This window comes from Lathamus discolor, chromosome 2 (genome assembly GCF_037157495.1).
Source record: "Lathamus discolor isolate bLatDis1 chromosome 2, bLatDis1.hap1, whole genome shotgun sequence".
In the NCBI taxonomy this organism is placed as follows: Eukaryota; Metazoa; Chordata; class Aves; order Psittaciformes; family Psittacidae; genus Lathamus; species Lathamus discolor.
The window spans coordinates 84,351,758-84,369,813 of NC_088885.1; the positions used below are offsets into that span (position 1 = coordinate 84,351,758).

At 36.8% G+C, this 18,056-nt stretch overlaps 1 protein-coding gene across 1 annotated transcript in view; it reads left to right on the top strand.

Annotated features, from left to right (window-relative positions):
• DNAH5 (dynein axonemal heavy chain 5) overlaps positions 1-18,056 on the top strand; it is a 127,466-nt gene that overhangs the window by 74,190 nt on the left and 35,220 nt on the right. Inside the window, exons 47-55 of the mRNA XM_065667603.1 lie at positions 287-429; positions 1,164-1,298; positions 2,854-2,976; positions 3,836-4,049; positions 4,682-4,905; positions 6,964-7,159; positions 11,709-11,881; positions 14,476-14,606; positions 17,264-17,417. Of these exons, the coding sequence (XP_065523675.1) occupies positions 287-429; positions 1,164-1,298; positions 2,854-2,976; positions 3,836-4,049; positions 4,682-4,905; positions 6,964-7,159; positions 11,709-11,881; positions 14,476-14,606; positions 17,264-17,417 (1,493 nt within the window). The remainder of the gene's footprint in view (positions 1-286; positions 430-1,163; positions 1,299-2,853; positions 2,977-3,835; positions 4,050-4,681; positions 4,906-6,963; positions 7,160-11,708; positions 11,882-14,475; positions 14,607-17,263; positions 17,418-18,056) is intronic.

Sequence of the window (18,056 nt, forward strand, 5' to 3'; positions counted from 1 at the left end):
TATTTCCTGTGAGAAATCAGAATGTAGATATATTGCTACAGGAAGCTTCATGGACTTTAATAGACTAAAATAAACAAGCCTTGTCCTTGTCGTAATTTATGTAGGGAAGAGGAGTAAGCCTTAACTTGAGAGATTCTTTGATTACATGATTCTATAATTTTGGTCTGAATTTACAGAGTGGTATTACAGTATGTGAGATGGGCACTGACAGACGAGTCAACTCAGTGGAAAATAAAAGAAGTGATGATGCCTTGTATTTCTAAAGCATTCATTTCTTTCTTATTAGGTAAATGGGTGCACTGGAATACATGTGTTGAAGAGTATGTATATCCCAGTAGCAGCACTCCAGAGTATGGCTCTATACTTGTGCCTAATGTTGACAATGTGAGAATGGATTTCCTTATCAAAACCATTGAGAAACAAGGCAAGGTACTTCTCTATTTCACATCTAAATAGTGCTAACAGGTTTTTTTATCAGGTTTTTCAATTGAAAGTGAAGTACTATATTGTTGAAAGGGAAGAATAATTTTTTAAAGAGAGAATGGTGATTCCAAGAACCATGCTCATGTGAATATGCTTGAACCCTTGAATAGTCATTGCTTCCAGACTTTGTTATCTTCCACTCACCCCTTTTTGTAGTGGAAATAACCATAATTGCAGCTGAGATCAGGTCAGAAGTGAAGCAACATTTTCATGTAGCTTGGAGAGGTGACAACAGACAGTCCAGTAGGGCCCCAGACTCTGCTGATATGAACTCCACCCACATGGGGCAGTTACAGAGCTTCTGTACCTTTAGGTTATGCAACTTACACACCAAAGCTGTGTCAGATAAGCAGGATATGGTAAATAACACGATCCAAAAGAAACTGAAGGCTCTCGATAGTACATCCTTTTCCAGACAATCAACTCCTTTTATGAATAATCCACTGCTCGGTTAGTTAAATTGAGCTGACTGAGTTGACCACTGCAAATATTTTTAACTTGAGGCCTGCAAAAGCCTATGAGACATTAACTGTTTTGTTTCCACATGTCCCTTGTTGAGAATTCACTTTACATAATTTTTCTAGTTTCAGTTCAGTTTTAAAGCTAAATGGGATTGCTGAGGCTTTGCCAAGACACCCAGCTCTTGTGTTTATTCTTATTTCTATGTTGTCTTTGTCTAGGCTGTCCTATTAATTGGTGAGCAAGGAACTGCAAAGACTGTTATAATTAAAGGTTTTATGTCAAAATATAACCCTGAAAGCCACATGGCTAAGAGTTTGAACTTTTCATCTGCAACTACTCCATTAATTTTCCAGGTATAGTAGTCATTCACCTTTTAATATAATGTGACTGGATTCAGACATTGTTCTGAGAATTTGCCAGAAGAATGCCTCTGAAAGCAGTTTATTTAATTGAAAATGAGTACAGAAATAAAAAAAAAAAAATCTGTTCAAAAGGACTAAATGTCCTAAGACATGATTTAAGACTTCTGTAAAAAACATGTTCTCTTCAACTTCTTTGGTTGTTATTGAGTTGTTCTTGGATTAGTACAATACTACGCATATTATTTACTTCATCACATTTAATGTTTTTATGCCAAAAGTATCAGTTCTCACTAACTAGGCAGAGCTGTTGGTAACTTCCCTCAGATTTCACTAGAAGCCCTGAGTAAAATAAGTGCTACCCACAACAATCTGTCAACTGTGTGCTGTCTGCAATTTAAATTTCAGTAAATTACTCATTAAAAAAGTAACACATGCAGTGCAGCTGCTCTAAATAGAACTATGAATACTTAAATCCTGAACAGTGCTGCCTATCCAAATTTCTACTGAGATAGTCTGAGCTATTTCAGAGTTTTTTTAACCTGATGGGTATGCCAAGCTGATGCACTGTCTGTTATAATCAGAAGTGCTGTCTACAGGCTCGATGCATCATCTATCATCTGGCTCTATAGCACAGTAGAAACTGTTAACATGTTTAATATTTGAGCATGTAATTTTGGTCTTATTTTACTTAGTTATTTTGCTTCTATTGAATGGGCTATAAAAACAACCTAGTGTCAGTACTTCTGTTTTTATAAAATATACGTCAAGTTTGTGCATGATAGCGGATAGTCTATTGATGGTAAAGAAATCTGAAATAGATGTGCAAGTCTAACAATGAAGTATCTGACAACAATCTAGACTGAAGCACTGTCTGTTATGACACATGCATATTCAAATTACTCTTTCTTGGCCTAACTGATGCCACTTGTGTAAGAAGGTTTTCTAAGCTGCTGTACAGGAACCTAAGCACAGTGTAAGAATGCAGATATTTACATTTGCAATAATGAATAACAACACATGGTTAAGTGAGCTTTCACTTGATACAAAATAAATAAAATCTGGACCTTAAGAAAAATGGAGTAATGGAAAGATGATGGGAAGAAAAGTAGTGGTAAGTCTAGTATTAAGTAAAGTTATTTCATCAAGTGAATTTCTGTTTGTGAATTTACTTATCACTGCATGCTTTTATGAAGTACCTTGATGTATGCTGGAAAGGTCTTCAAGATTCATGTATTTCAGCCCTGACAGATTATTGGTTTAATATTTATTGGTAGTAGTTATCAATTTTTCAGATAAATTGAAATGGTATCAAATTTATGAAACTCTTAGGCACCTACATTAGACATTTGTTCAGTTACCAACCTAATGCTGTATAGTATATTTCAGGCACTCTAGTTGAACTAGTGCAATTAACTGCAGTAGATGTGTTGTCTAAACCTTCCTTAGTAAAATTCTGTGTAGCAAAATCATCAATATGTTTAAATGTTTGAATCTTGTATGAAAAGAAGGGCTGTTTGTAACTATGCTAATAGTTGCTTTTCAACAGCGTACAATAGAAAGTTATGTGGAGAAGCGCATGGGCACAACTTATGGTCCGCCTGCAGGGAAAAAGATGACGGTCTTCATTGATGATGTGAATATGCCCATAATAAATGAATGGGGAGATCAGGTTAGTTTGTAAGAAAAGAAAAAAGAAGGCCAAAGATAGTTTCTTTCTTTCTTTCCTATGCTTTAAAAATGACTTTTCTGTCAGGCAGTAGGGGTAAGTTTCATATGTAGTGCTTGATTTTTAAGGGTTCTGAAAGAACCCATCAAGTTTTATATTGTCTTGAATTCATTCAAAATAAATATGCTGACTACAAGAAGCAGTTTAGTGGTCCTTAAAACAAGCCTGTATGATTTTAATGATATTTTTAAACAACATTCATTTTTTTAATAATAAATAATACAACACCCCCCCCCCCCCCCCCCCCAATTTGGCACATAAATTTTGATAACAAACTGGCTGTGTGGACAATAATTGAAATAGTAATAATTTTATGAAAGTAATTTTATGGAATTCTGTGGAAATAATTCTATGTTTGCAGCTTGAAAAAAACGTTTGTTATTGCTGAGCACTGAAATTTCGTCAAAATATTTGGTAGCAAATGCAACTATTGAAGATGTATTCTCTTGGGCTTGCTTAGAACAACTGAAAGTTTTGTGCTAAAAGAAGTATTTCCAATATAACAGTATTGGAAATCATGCAGCATACAAGCAAGAACAGTTTGAAGTATGAAGGATTAATTCTAAGCTAAAGATTCCCCTCTACTCCAGGATTTTTGACCAAAGGTATTACCAATGAAGAAGACAATCTAAATATGCTTATTCCTAACAGTACATGTTCCTCCTGAAGCAAATAAGCAGGAATTTTGGTGAGAAAATAATATTACAGTCTTTATTAGGGCTTTCAAGTGCATAAGTGTGTTTTGTATTTCATTTAGTTGTGTGTATAATATTCTGCTATATAATACCTGATTATTTTACAGGTCACTAATGAGATAGTTAGGCAGCTGATGGAACAGAAAGGATTGTATAACCTGGAAAAGCCTGGTGAATTTACCAACATTGTGGACATTCAGTTTTTGGCTGCCATGATCCACCCTGGGGGAGGTCGCAATGACATTCCACAGAGGCTCAAGAGACAATTTTCTGTATTCAACTGTACTCTGCCTTCTAATTCTTCTATTGACAAAATTTTTGGTAAAGGAAAATTAGCTTTTTATCCATCCCATTTTTGAAAATGCTAGTTGATTTTTCCTTATCCCTCTGTTTATAAACATTATGATTAAATTTGAGGCTTAATACTCCTCTGACTTGTTTCCCAGCATATTTTCATTCAGTAATCACTACTCAGCTGCAATTTCATCAATCTGTAAGTTTTTCAGGTCCAGTCACATCTTTGAATCTATTGGTATGCAATGTGTTAGAAGAGTGGCATGAAGGCCGTTCCTAGTTGTAGTGAGGATGCTAGAGAGATGCTAAAGTCTGTTGCTGCTAAGAATGAGTAACTAATGACTAGACTTTCACAAATGACAGGACCATTGGTCTCAGAGAAAAGATTGGCTATTCAAAGTCTGGGGAAGATATTTTAATAGAAAAAAAAAAAACGATTTTTAACGAACAGTTAATTCAGAGATAAATACCCAGTGAGCTGGTAGCAGAATGGTGTTAAGATCAGGTGAACCAAGATTTGAATAAAGACTGAAAAGCCATTTCAACAAATTAGAAAAACGTTTGGGATTAAAAGTGAAATAGACATTTAAGAAGATTGTTGCTTTTGGTTTTTCAGTAATGTGCACTAATCTTTCAATTGGCAATTTTTTTCCTCACAGGTGTAATTGGACAAGGGCATTATTGTAGTGAGCGGGGATTTTCAGCAGATGTGAATGAAACAGTAGCCAAATTGGTTCCACTGACACGCAGGCTGTGGCAGATTACCAAGCTAAAAATGTTGCCCACGCCAGCCAAGTTCCATTACATCTTCAACCTTCGAGACCTCTCAAGGATTTGGCAAGGAATGCTGAATACTACATCAGAAGTGATCAATGAACCGAAGGTAAGTGCAGCACATCAATGGTTTTGTTATAATTAGCGTATAATTAGTGTAGCAAAGAGGGTGGAGAGTCTATCTTCTTGGCATTTCTCATTAAAAAGTTTTTCAGCTTGTTTTGAGGTGAAGTGTTCTAGTTCAACTTTTACAGAGCCAACTGAAACAACTGTGTTTCATAAATACAACAAAAACCCACTTCTTTTGACAAAAGAGAGTTTGCCTCGATCTGCTCATTCTATTACTGACTGTGTCAGTGATACTAGATAATGGTCTGTACTGAAACACACAAAAATAGAAAAGTACTGTTTGGAACAGGTTGTGGGAATATAACCTTGAAAATAGGGGAGTTAATACTGCTGTTAGCAAAAGGAAGTCTCTTACCAGCTGCAAGACATGTGAGATAATGGTCTGTGATGGCTCCTCCCAGAAAATCCCTTAAAAGTTCTGACCCCCAGAGGCCCTTTCTGTATAGCTGGCTACTATAGGCTGGCCCCCTGCATCGGAAGGAGTGTGCCCTTTCGCTAGCATAAAAGATCGAACCTCATGCAATGCTGGGAGGCATACCCTCATACCACTGAGGTCAATGTTTCCTCCGCGAGGATGCTGCTGAGGTTGATCCTGCTACCTTGCAGTGCAATGATGTCTCTTGGAGCTGGTTTCCTGATCATCATCACGTGGTCTTAGGGGTTGGTAAGATAATCACTCACCAAAAATATCCATCACTGTTTCTTTTACCCTTTGCTGGCTCTTCCTCCCTATCTTTTCCTATAGTAATAAACAGTTGGTTTTTTTTCCATTGGGTCTCACCTCTCTCTCAACCTGGAATCCTCAGACTCCGGAACACTGACAAATTCCATTTTTTTTTTTTTTTTTTTTTTTGGAAAGAAGTGAGTGAAAAATAAAAAATGGAAGCAGTGAACTTATTTTAAAATAATGAAAATGTGTATATATTGATTAAAACTTTCTCTCCACTAGTGTCCTAAGGCTTTCAATCACTGTCTAGTAGCTGTTTAAGAAATGATTTCTGACTTAGTTTAAAAGGAAGTAGTAGTGATGAGTCATAGATATTCCTCTTTTTTTTTTATTTATTTTTTTTTTTCATAATCCACTTTTCTTCCAGAAAAGCTCAACATTTTACACATCATTTCTCTTTTAATTGTTTTAAGGAAAAGTCATTTAGTGTTTTCAGCACTGAAACATGAAGTGTTGGAAAAGCAACATTTATGGTAATGATGGAAAATTTGTTATATGTTTGAGTTGTATAATCACTTCATGTTTAATGTACTTCCCTTGTTGTTGAATAAGCTCCTGAATTCTACTACATCTAAAATTTGTATTTTAGAATTTAATTTCCAAAGCTAAAAATAGTCAGCATGACGATTATGTGTGTAAATTCTAAGTTAATTCTGTTCCAAGTATAACAAAGAGTTGCTCAAAATTTGATTGTATAAATTTACATATTAGTTCTGAGACTTGACGTGCTGTAGGGTTAAACAAGAAGCCTTCAAAGAATACTTGGAAATTTTTCTATGACTGTGTAGTAATAGCGCAGGATCAAAACCTGTGCTGCCAAGATTAAGAACCTGGCAGGTTTTCCTTCTCCATCCTCTGATCAAACTGAAGGACTGTAAAGGTATATTTGGAGAAAGAATAATATGAGAACCTATGCCTTTTTTTTTTTTTCTTTCCCTGCTCTCTAACTGCTTCAGATATACTATTGGAACTGACATCTGTGTTTGGGATGAAATTATTCATGCCATAATGCTATTATTTCCACCAATCTTCTAGTTAATGACCAGCTAAAAAAGTGGTTGATAAGTGCATAAATATATGCTAACAAATCTAGATATGGTTTTAGGGCTAGGGAAGTGAAATCTTAATTTGGTAAATAAATTCCAGTTCAGAATGTTTAAAAGTAAGCTTAAAATACTGTTGGTCAGAATGAGAAGCTCAAGGTATCTCTCCTACAAAAACCCCAACATACTACGGTTTCTTTTCTAGCATTAGTATGATTTTAAAATAAATAAAAATGTCAGACTGAATTTTTTTCATATGTATGTACAGGTGCTGATAAAACTGTGGAAGCATGAATGCAAATGTGTTCTTGCTGATCGTTTTACAACTTTGGAAGATGTAAATTGGTTTGACGCAGCTGTGGTAAAACTTATTGAGGAGGAGTTTGAAGAATCAAAAATGTTGCTGGATTCTGACATTGATGCATTCTTTGTTGACTTCTTAAGGGATGCCCCTGAGAGAACTGGTAAAGTTGGGCTCTGATAACCATGGAGATGGCAAGAATAGGGAAGGGGATATGATAAAATAGACAGTAATAAAAATATGTCTTCAAAAATGCCTAGTTTATGCGTTAAGGGTGGTTGTTCTGTCCAGTGACTTTGAAGGTAGTCTGTTACCAGCTGTGGCACATCTTTATATTAATGGGATTCTTAAATCCATATTTATATCCAGGTTACCTGTACCAGAGAACCTTGCTTCCATTTCCATCAATGTGGTAGGTAGAAAGAACTGTCAAATAGTGAGCAAAAGTCTAAATTATTCTAAAATGATGAAAGAGTGTGGTATGAATTACTTGAAATGGTAGGGTTGCAGTACTAGATAAAGAATAACACTCTGACTACTATCCTCTGGAAACCTGGTAAAAGAGTACTGGCTCTGGGCTAATCCAGTATTTAGGATTATTTAGGATTAGTACTTAGGTTACCAAAACCTTTTGAATTACCCATATGGTTTAGACAATGTCTTTGTGTCTTTTAAATAAAAACACTGTGTCATTAACCTTGCTAAATGACCTGGGAATATTTGTTACTTAATGAAAAAGAACTGAAAACGTTTGTTTAGATTCTGGGGAAGGTCATTAGTTTAAGCTATGGGATGAATCAGTTATCTGTATTCATGTCCCTGTTATGGTGGATAGTGGAGGCAATAAAAGGTCGGCATGAGTGATCAAAAGCTATTTAAATATCTTCTTGGATAATTACAGTAGTCAGAGGGCAGTGACAAAGTAGAGTAAAGGACAGGAAATGTTTGATTGGAAGAAATAAAATAGAAGCAGAAAAACGAAGTGGTGTGAGAAAGTAGTAAAATAGATCCTTAAATCCATTCAATAGTGAAGTGCTGGAAACCATTGTTTTGAACTGAAAAGTAAGTGCTAAAAGAAGCATGTATTTTTCCAATTAACTTGTTTCTTGTTTACACTTTAAATGTACCTGCTGTGTAATGAGCCATTTAGCATGAAACTTTATCTAACCCTCATTTAGAAAGGGTATGTTTTGTTCTCAACATGATTGTCAGAGCCTTGAGAACCCCTTTCTGTTTTGGCTATAAGTGAAAAGAATAACAAGTGTTATTTTGTTTTAATTATCCTTTTAATGTAATTTAGTATTGCCTATTATGATAAAAGTGTAAGAATGGGAACTGGATTTCTGAGCTCTTAAATATTTAAAAAATTACATCTAACATCAATTTCCAATAACCCTCTGCTCAAGTTAGTGATGTGTTTACATATACTCCCTCTGTCTCTGGACTGTACAGTAATAACATATTTGTCCCTGAGATAAATATACAAAGACTTGAAATTAAGTACCTCAGACATCAACTTACTTATAGATTTTAGCTTCACAGTAATTTAGCTGTGCTAGTGTTCTTTAGACCACCAAAGTGTTCAAAGGTGTTTTTTATCAGTTTTGCCATTGTTATTTAATGCTTGTGATTCTGTATCTTGAGACTATAAAAACATCACCACAATTTAACTCTTTTCTGTATTCCTTAATAGTTCCCCCTCAGTAGCTGAGTTAAGTGTCTTATTCAACTTGTAAGACACTTACTTCCACCTGGAATACTCCTTTTCTTTAACCAGTGTTTTTGCAAGTTAAGATAAGAAGTTGGTTAATTTTTTTTGATCGAAATCTAAAAGGGCGTTCATACATGCAAAAAGAATACAGAACTGGAAAATTCTAAAATTAAGGTGACTTCAGGCATACACAGCATGCAATACAAAGGACAGCTGTGTAATAATTGACAACAAATTTATATTGAGAGGTTTGGTTGTTCTATAGGAAAAAAAGCCCCATATATATAAAAGTTTTGGGTTTTGGTGGTGGGGTTTTTTTGTTGGTTGGTTGGTTGGTTGGTTGTTTTGGGGTTCTTTTTGGACCACTGTTAATTTGTAAAAGTAAAATGTGCAAGAAGGAAATGGAGAAAAAATTAAAATGAAAAAAATGTTGCAGATACTATTCTAAATACAATACAGTTTGTTTGCTTTTTTCCTGCTTTTTTTGCCCCTTTTTTTCCATTTCCACTGGCTTCCAGTGCTTTACTAAGAATTAGGCAAATGTTTATTTTACTGGAAGGACTTAATTTAGAATCATAGAATAGTTAGGGTTGGAGAGGACCTCAAGATCATAGAATCATAGAATAGTTAGGGTTGGAAAGGACCTCTAGATCATCTAGTTCCAACCTCCCTGCCATGGGCAGGGACACCCCACACTAAACCATGAAACACAAGGCTTCATCCAACCTGGCCTTGAACACCGCCAGGGATGGAGCACTCACAACCTCCCTGGGCAACCGATTCCAGTGTCTCACCACCCTAACAGGAAAGAATTTCCTCCTTATATCCAATTTAAACTTCCCCTATTTAAGTTTTAACCCATTACCCCTTGTCCTGTCACTACAGTCCCTAATAAAGAGTCCCTCCCCAGCATCCCTATAGGCCCCCTTCAGGTACTGGAAGGCTGCTATGAGGTCTCCACACAGCCTTCTCTTCCCCAGGCTGAACAGACCCAACTTTCTCAGCCTATCTTCATACGGGAGGTGCTCCAGTCCCCTGATCATCCTCGTGGCCCTCCTCTGGACTTGTTCCAGCAATTCCATGTTCTTTTTATGTTGAGGACACCAGAACTGCACACAATACTCCAGGTGAGGTCTCAGGGGAGCAGAGTAGAGGGGCAGGATCACCTCCTTCGACCTTCTGGTCATGCTCCTTTTGATGCAGCCCAGGATACGGTTGGCTTTCTGGACTGCGAGTACACACTGAAGCCGGCTCATGCTCATTTCCTCATTGACCAGCACCCCCAAGTCCTTCTCTGCAGGGCCGCTCTGAATCTCTTCTTTGCCCCATCTGTAGCTGTGAAATTTATTTTAATTCCATCAGTTAGAAATAATACTGTGATTAATATATTTATTCTATAACTAAGAGGAGGCTTAGCAAAGCTGATTGTTAGTAATAACTGACCTATGGTAGCTCATAACTGGAAAAATAAATCCTGCAGCATATAGATCATCAAGTCTTCAAACTAATGGAGCTATTTGTATGTAAATAAAAGAGAAATTGTACTCTCTAGTAATTTTTTGAGGAAAAACAAACCAACCAACCAATCAAAACGCACCATGATGGCTGCTTGTGGCACTCCTCCTGTCTGTCAGTTATTTGCTGAAGGTACATAGGCTGTATAAGCAGTGAGATGAACTGAAAATTAGCTGAGTGGCTGAGCCTAGAGACTTGAAGAAAGACTAGCAGAAGGCCAGAAACATGTGATGTACCCCAGGGGTTAATAACCGAGTCCAGTCGTCATCAGCATCTTCATTATTGATCTGGATAACGGGGCAGAGCATACCCTCAGCAAGTTCCCAGATGACACAAAACTGGGACAAAGAATTGATGATATGTCAGAAGTTGTGCTGCCGTCCAGAGGGACCTTTACAAGAATCTTGTAAGGTTCAACAGTGAGAAGTGCAAATCCCATGCACCAGCATATACTGGCTGTCACCCATCTGGAAAGCAGTTTTGCAGAAAAGGACCTGGGGGTGCTGATGGACACCAAGTTGAACATAAGATACTGATGTGTGCTTGGAGGGAAGAAGGAGGTTAGTGGCATCCTGGGCTGCATTGGAATGCTGCCGGGAGGTTGAGGGAAGCAATCCTTACTTTTTATTCAGCACTGGTGAGGCCACACCTGGAGTGCTGTGTCCAGGTCTGTGCCCCCCAATAGAAGACAGATGGGGACATATGGGAGACAGTCCAGTGAGGAGCTGAAAACATGACTAAAGGACTCTTGCATGAGGAAAGGCTGAGACAACTGGGATTGTTAGGCCTGCAGGAGAGAAAGCTTAGGGATATCTCCTCAGTATGTATAAATACAAAGGGAGGGTACAAAGAAAGACAGAGCTGGGCTGTTCTCAGTGGTGTCCTTTAAATGTGATTAATGCTTATGAATGGAAAGATGAGACAGGGGTACTATTTCCTCATTTCCTTTGGGTGGTGAGGATTTAAAGTTCCTTGTTGCTTTCAGATAATTTGCTGAAACAAATGTATGCCTTTTCACAGTGAATATACTTTTTTTTTTTTTTTTTTTTGAGGTAATAATTCATTTTGGTAGGATGTGGGGTTTTTTTTTTTTCACTAGTGAAATCATTTAATCAACATAGTGTTTTTCCTTCACAAACTTTTTTAACTGCAGTATTTATTTACATTGATTCTCTGGGTCTACATTTGCTTCTAGCATTCAAGTTAATTTCATTTTTTCATCGTTCAAATTTCAGATGTAGGGAAAGAAGGCTTCTTATTTTTTTCTGGTTTTGTCTTTGAGAATGAAGCAGCTGAACTTGCATTCCTTGTAGGCAGGGCATAGGCAACACTCTCATATATGCATTTAATATGTAATGTTATGTATAATAATCCTGCTTCTGGGTGATTAAAGAGAATTCTAATTACCTTCACTTACCCATTCCCATATTGAGCCTTTGTCGGTCACTCAAACTGCTAAGATTTTATTACCTGCTTTTTGTTGTAGGTGAAAAATCAGAAGAAGTTAATTTAGATATTCCGAGAATATATGAGCCAATTTGCTCCTTTCATCAGCTGCGGAATCGTTTAAATAAGTTTTTGCAAGCATACAATGGGAATGTCCGTGGTGCTGGGATGGACCTGGTTTTCTTTGAGGATGCTATGATTCATTTAGTCAAGGTACAGGCTTACTTGACTGCTATTTGTTGTTCACTTGCTCTCCTCATCTATGGGTGGAGGTATGCACAAATAGAGGTAAATTACTTCTAAAACTGAAGCAAGGTATTTATTGCTAGTAAATATTTTGTCTGTCACTCAGTTTTCTGAAAATGTACTGGATGGAACTATTCTTTTAGTCTGGTGAGATCATGGTCTTCAATATTCTAACACTTTTTCGACTTTTCTTCCTGCTAATTCTTCTGAGAGCCCTTTCTCTCTCTGGAATGAGTCAAATGAAATTCAGGCTAGAACAAAATTGGTTGCTTATGAAGGAGCAGGCACAGCTGAGTATAAATAAAAGAATAAAGGTAGTCCAAATTTCTTTTGTAGATTGACAGTGTGTTTACTTACTTTAAAATTCCTTTGAATGTGGGTTGGAGCTGACCATAATTTTTAGCATAGCACAGCTTGATATGATTGGCAACAAAGAATAGGCTTCATACAAAGGAGAAGGTTTTTTTGTTTTTTTTAAATAATTATTATTTCTCAGTTACGCCATGACGTCATCATAGAATCATAGAATGATCTGGGTTAGAAACGACCTTAAAGATCATCTAGTTCCATCCCCCCTGCCTTGGGCAGGGATGCCTCACACTAGACTATGTCATCCAAGGCTGTGTTCAACCTGACCTTGAACACTGCCAAGGATGTAGCATTTACCCCTTCTTTTAGGCAACCTATTTCAGTGCCTCACCACCTTTACAGTAAAGAACTTCTTCCTTACATCTAACCTGAACTTCCCCGTTGAAGTTTAAACTCATTACCCCTTGTCCTGTCACTACAGTTCCTGGCGAAGATGCCTCTCTGGCATAATTGTATGCTCCTTCATATATTGGAAGGCTGCCCTAATGTCTCCACACAGCCTTCTCTTCTCCAGGTCAAACAGCCCCAATTTTCTTAGCTGTACTGCTTATTGTATATTATTAAAAACTGAATATTGGATTGTACCTTCCTAACAATATAATAAATATCAAAGCAAATAAAATTTAATTGCAGTCGACACATTGCATCTTCAGTTTTCAAAATTTTGGTTACAGATAACTGTAATCTCACAAAATTAGTCCCTTTCCTTGAAGGTCTTCCCTCCAGAATGGTTCATGCTCTCTTATGGATTTCTTTAGGAAAATTTTTAAAGCTAAGAAATATCTTACTCAGAGAATAAAGCAAAACTTGCCTATTTACTCTGCTTGGCAACATCTAACAGCCATAATTGAAGTGATCAGCAATATTCCAAGGGTGCTGTGCAAATCTTTTTTCTTTCTCTGATTAAATACCAAGTATGCTTAGATTAAACCTTCTTACTTGTTTCTATTTTTGTTTATAAAACTTTAACTTATGAAAAATAACTAGTACATTGCCCTCAATATGTAAAATATATGGGTTTACAACTGCAGAAATTGGCATTTTTCAAGTTTTTACAAGCGTGAAAAAAGTAAATTAGAGAAAAGGCAACTAAATAAGTATCCCAGGCTTCTTATTAGCATGAAGTAACTCTGGGGGCATCAGATGTTCAAGATAACAAAGAGAACGGAAGCCAATACTCTGTTATAACTTGTACAGAAGAAACGAGCTGCTAACCAGCTGGTTGGTATCACCTTGCCTTTGAGGGTCAAGTTGCTCCATGCTGTTCTGGAAATTAATGTAGGTTTTTCTGTATGTTATGAGTACCTGTCCATGTGCGACTGATGTCATATGGAGCAAGTTTGTCTCCTGTGCTTAAAGGCATATTTTCTCAGTATCAGGTAACAACATCTAGCTGTTCCCAGATTTCTTGGCATTGTTTTGGCTGTCGACAGTGGAACAGGTGCTTCATGCAGTTCACAGTGCTGATTTTTTTTTTGCTCTGAATTGCAAAGGGTCTTTCTGTTTACATTGCACTGTTCTAAATTGAAATGTGGAACAGCAAGTAACTACTGCCTTTTCCTTTGAAAGAAACAATGAAATGGAAAAGAAAGGGAGATGCACTTAGGAGATGTTCTGCTGTTATCAAATATTCATACTGATATTGTGCATTTTTATAATCAAGAAAACTAGAAGCTTAAGAAGTTTGATTATAAAGGCAGTATTATTACCTGCTGTAGAGAATACGGGAGACTGTCCTGAATTTAACATGCCTCGGACAGCTTGTCTTCCTGGTCACATTGAAGGGGTCTGGAGAAATGAGTCTTACTAAATCTCCTAAGAGAGTATGGTGTTGGGAAAAATATTTCCTTCCCAATTTTTATAATGTGTCATGCTATGGCAGCGCCATCACTAACATATCACAGTTGAGATTTACTTGTGCTTTGTGGAAGCGTGAGATGTAATTCCACTGTTAATTGAAAGTTCACAGGGATCATATAAAGTGGTTGCTATACTGTTGAAAGTTTTACAGAAAATATTGCAAAGTGGAGATGTCCAGAGACTATATTAATAATAATATAGATTCCCTTAATTAAACCTTGAAAATTTAATTTGTTCTGCGTTTCTAATATAAATACATTACTACAGTAGCATAGGATTTTTAGGTATGTAAGTTTTACACATTGCAGCAATAAATGACTGATCTTACACAGATTTCTCGGGTGATTCGCACTCCTCGTGGAAATGCTCTTTTAGTTGGAGTTGGTGGATCAGGAAAACAGAGTTTGACAAGATTGGCATCTTTCATAGCTGGCTATGATACGTTCCAGATAATGTTAACAAGGTGAGCATTAATCAAAATGTAAGTAGATAAGTACTTTGTGTTTAAATTCTTCTTAAAAATGAAACAGGCTTCCAGTCTCTGCAATGGGAGAAAGAACAAGCTAACACAGGCTGAACACTGCTGCCTAGAGTGGAAAGATGTGAAAATCTTTAGAGACTTATTAACTTTGCTTGATTTAAAATTATAGAACTTTCTATAATTCTGTGATTTTCTACATTAAATCTGAGCTATCACCATCTTTGGAATAATAAACTGTTTTGTGTGTTTCACAGAATGGAAAGAATTATTCGCAGTGTCACGTCATCTTTATGTCTTTACGCAGTACACTAAACTGTACCGAAAGTAGTTGTAGGTGGCATCTATCCATAATGCCTTTATGAGTTTATCTTTTAATATTTGAAATAACTCCTGTGTAAGGAGGTGAAATCCTCATCCCTGCCCATTAATTTGGTAGATCTCATTTATATGTCAGTATTTTGGCAGTCTTTTCCAAGTGTATCTTGCTTTATTTAATATTGTTCAACCAAATGTGGTGGTTTCTTGCAGAATAACTTATTAAAGATATAAAAAATAAATTGTAACTCCTCTGAATATTTTAGGATGGGTGCCTCCAAAAGTGCCTGTAGGACAAGTCAATGTGCAAAAAATATTTTTGGCACTTAAATGCGATGTCATTGTAAAGAAGCTAAATTTTTTAGTTCTTTTGCAGCAATGTTGGCTGCAGCAGAAATTGTAGATTCACAAGTAGGAATGCCTTCTGGTGAGGATCTTATTGAGAAATAGGGATGACTTCAGGAGAGATTACAGTACAGTTCACAAAAGAAGCAGCAATAAATTTTATATCATTCACAAAGACTTACGAAATCACTAGAGGGTGAAATATTGAAGTGGTGTGTAGCTTTCTACTTCAAGTTGCCAGAAGATCTATATAAAGCCCCTGAAAAAAAAGAAAGTCCACAAAAGATCTGGGGAATCCTTGCACCTGAAAGCATGTAAATCTCATGTGTGCACCAGATGAATTCAAGTAGCTATCATAAAGAATAGACTGAGTAAAGATTTGAGTAAACATGATTTTAGGAAAGACTCACCAAAGATTCTGACAAAACATAATCCTGCCTTGTAATCCTGCCTTGAAATTCTCAAGGTGTAGTTCTCCAGGGTCAACAAGCAAGTGTAGAAGTGTGATCAGAATCCCATCTGATTGATAGGAGTTTACTGTGTACTTTTCTAACCTTATTTATCTGAAACACATCTAATCACCTGTGCCAAAATGCCTCTGGGAAAAATTTTGAATCCTTTTTGGATAGATGTTTTATTTTCCCTCTGTTAATTGGTGAGTTGATAATAGTTGATACAGTTGATAGAAGATAATAGTAGTAAGATTTTAAATGGTTTCATTTAGTTCACCAAGGTAGATGATAGTCATAGTGCTAACTCAACTTTAACTTGAAGTATGTTTTTTCGGGTTAGTACTTTTGTCTAATTTTGAGTAATTAAATTAACAACTTCTCCAATCATTATTTCACCCTGCAGCTGAAACAAAAGAACATACAATATTTGTTTCTTTTCTGTGTCTATTTCTAATTTTAGTGGTGTCTTTGAAGTGTCTTATTTACAAACACATGTATGGAACCTTATCTTGGTGATTCTGGCATCTTTGTGGAAATGCACAAAAAATATCTTCTTAATCATCAAGATAAATATTGTAAATCAGTTGTATTTATTTCCTGAGCTCCTCTCTAGTAATGAGCAGCTGCAATGCAGGTTTTGATATTTCAGGTCATCCATGAGATCATTGTGGTTACACAAGAAACTCTTAATGATGTTGCATGTAACCACTTCTCTGTTTTAATTCCCAGTTGGCATCCTAGAAACCTTAGCTTTTATTGCAGTCCTTTATGCAGCCAGAGAGATCATTTCAGTATAACAATGTGTATTGGGTTCACGTGGCAAGGTTTTGGTAGCAGCCCAGCTACAGGGGTGGATTCTGTGAGAAGCTGCCAGAAGCCTTCCCTGTGTCCGATAGAGACAATGCCAGCTGGCTCCAAGATGGACAAACTGTTGGCCAAGGCTGAGCCTATCAGTGATGGTGGTAGTGACTCTGGGGTAACATAGTTAAGAAAGAGAAAACAAACCTGCTGAGGAACAGCAGCTGGAAGAAGGGAGTGAGAATACATGAGAGAAGCAGCTATGCAGACACCAAAGTCAATCCACCACACCTTGTCTAATATTTGTAATGTTTGGTTTTTTTTTTAATCTCTCTTTTATCTTTGCTGCTGCTGTCTTTCCTTGCTGTAAAACTGATGACTTTCACCAAAGGGCAACCTAGTTTGAGTTTTTTAATCAGTCAATAAAATCTAAAGTATCTTATTGCACCCAGCACTTGACACAATCCTGTGAGACAATACCTGTGTTTTCGCTTTTTCAATCAAAGAAGAAATAAATAGCATTATAAGACTTCAGATTTGGGGAGTGTTTTTTGTTGTTGGTTTTGGCTTTTTTAGTGGCTAAATTAAAATTCCCAGATTTTGGCATCATTTTACCCTGCATTCCAAGATACTTTTTTTTTTTTTTCACTTAAATTTGCCTGTTCTTTTTCTTTTAACTGGAAACCCTTTTTAAAGGAATAATGTTAGTACAACTGTCCTTTTTTGTAGGTCGTACAATACTTTAAACTTGATGGAAGATCTGAAACTCCTGTACAGAACAGCGGGACTACAAGGCAAAGGCATCTGTTTTCTTTTTACAGACAATGAGATCAAAGATGAATCTTTTTTGGAATACCTGAATAATGTTTTATCATCAGGAGAGGTAAGATGCCTTCTTGTGGTAATTTTTCTGCTTTTAAAATTTTATAATTCTGAAGTAAGTAACAAAATTTATTTGAATATTCTTTTATATCTCAAGGGACAGACAAATTAAACCACAAGTGCTTTTCATCATTACAGTGTTATAAAAAGGGGACTTGATCAATTATATTAGGTTAGAGTGAGACAAAGCTATTGTAAAACTAAGAATGAGCATCATAGAATCATAGAATAGTTAGGGTTGGAAAGGACCTCAAGATCTAGTTCCAACCCCCCTGCCATGGGCAGGGACACCTCACACTAAACCATCCCACACAAGGCTTCATCCAGCCTGGCCTTGAACACTGCCAGGGATGGAGCACTCACAACCCCCCCGGGCAAGCCATTCCAGTACCCCACCACCCTGACAGGAAAGAATTTCCTCCTTATATGCAATCTAAACTTCCCCTGTTTAAGTTTTAACCCGTTACTCCTTGTCCTGTCACTACAGTCCCTAATAAAGAGTCCCTCCCCAGCATCCCTATAGGCCCCCTTCAGGTACTGGAAGGCTGTTATGAGGTCTCCACGCAGCCTTCTCTTCTCCAGGCTCAACAGCCCCAACTACCTCAGCCTATCTTCATACAGGAGGTGCTTCAGTCCCCTG